Here is a 1354-nt window from a genome sequence, read left to right as displayed (position 1 = left end):
GTTCTCAGGGGTCAAGAGAAGGGTGTCTCAGGCTCTCCCTGTCCAGCAGGGGGCGTCCTGGCTCCCCGTACCTTCGGGCAAGTAGCTCTCGGCTTGACACTGTCCAGCCCGCCGGCGTCCCAGGCCGCCCCAAGCCCTCATGGGGGAGGAGCGCCGACCTGTCTCCAAGCACCGGAAAAGGTGGGCCTCTCTTGCCGTCCATCATGAGGCTCTCTAGGCCCCCTGCGTCGCCAAGGGGCAGTCTCTGACATCCCCAATTCGTCGAGCTAGTCTCTCGAGATCTCTCACCTTAGGCGGGTTCCCCAGGCCCCCCACGCAGTCAGGCGAGCCTCCTGGCTCCACCACGCCATCGAGCGAGTTCGGCTCTTCGCCAGTCACCGTCCGTCGGGCCGGGTCTCCGGTGCCCCCGTGCTGTCGTGGGGGTTCCTTGGACCGTCGCCGTCGTCAGGCTGGGAACCCACGCCGCCAGGCTCCTCGGTCGGGGCCCGCGGGCGTACGAAGGCGCCCATGGCGGTGGCGTGGCCTGAGCGTAGCAGCTGCAGCTGGCGCCGCCCGCGGCGGTACAGGTACTCGATGCGCAGCACGTCGGAGCGCGGCAGGCCCGCGTGCTGCCGGAACTCGGCCCGCACTCGCGCCTCGGCGCCCGGTTTCCCGCGTCCGGCACGCAGCAGATCGCGGTACAGGCTCAGAACCTGCCGCTGCAGCCGGCTGTGCCGGCTCATGACCGCGGCTAGGCAGAGACGCTCAGCGAACTCCCTGCTAACCGCCGAGCCGCCACACAGCGAGCCAAGGCCAAAGGGCAAAGCCACAGCCACTTCCGCCCTGCGCTTCCCTTGGCCCCCAACTCCCGCCTCCCGCCATCCGGCGCTGCCGCGTCTGATTGGCTGTCGTTGCTGTTGCACCACAGCGGGCTGGGAGAAGTGGGCGGAGTCTCTGGTCGCGGCCTCCCCTGTAGGGAACACGTGTTCTTGAAGGGACTGCAGTTCTGGGGATCCTGGCACCTGCGTGTCGTAGGAGGAGGTCGCTATGTGTTCGGACTCCTAGGTCTTGGGTCGGAGGGAACAGAGGGTCCTGACCTAACTCCTGCGTTCTGGGAGAAGAGGAAGCTAGGGTTTGTTTTTTTGTTTTTTTGTGACGGGGTCTCGCTCTGTCGCCCAGGCTGGAGTGCAGTGGCACGATCTTGGCTCACTGCAGCCTCGAACTCCTGGGCCCAAGCGATCCTCCCACCTCAACTTCCCGAGTAGCTGGAACCACAGGTGCGCGCAACCGCGCCCCCTATTTTATTATTATTATTATTTGCAGAGATGGGGTCTCGCTATGTTGCCCAGGATGGCCTCGAACTCCTGGGCTCAAA

General features: G+C 65.4%; 1 protein-coding gene across 1 annotated transcript; it reads right to left on the bottom strand.

The window, feature by feature from the left end:
- Positions 1-135: 135 nt before the first annotated feature.
- Positions 136-825, bottom strand: SDHAF1 (succinate dehydrogenase complex assembly factor 1). Its single transcript, NM_001194164.2, has one exon. It carries the CDS (start codon positions 720-722, stop codon positions 375-377), a length of 348 nt encoding a protein of 115 aa, NP_001181093.1. The 5' UTR covers positions 723-825; the 3' UTR covers positions 136-374.
- Between the last annotated feature and the right edge of the window lie 529 nt (positions 826-1354).

Source organism: Macaca mulatta, chromosome 19 (assembly GCF_049350105.2).
Source record: "Macaca mulatta isolate MMU2019108-1 chromosome 19, T2T-MMU8v2.0, whole genome shotgun sequence".
In the NCBI taxonomy this organism is placed as follows: domain Eukaryota; kingdom Metazoa; phylum Chordata; class Mammalia; order Primates; family Cercopithecidae; genus Macaca; species Macaca mulatta.
The sequence above is the reverse complement of the archived record's forward strand: the minus strand, read 5'-3'. Positions and strand labels throughout refer to the sequence as shown.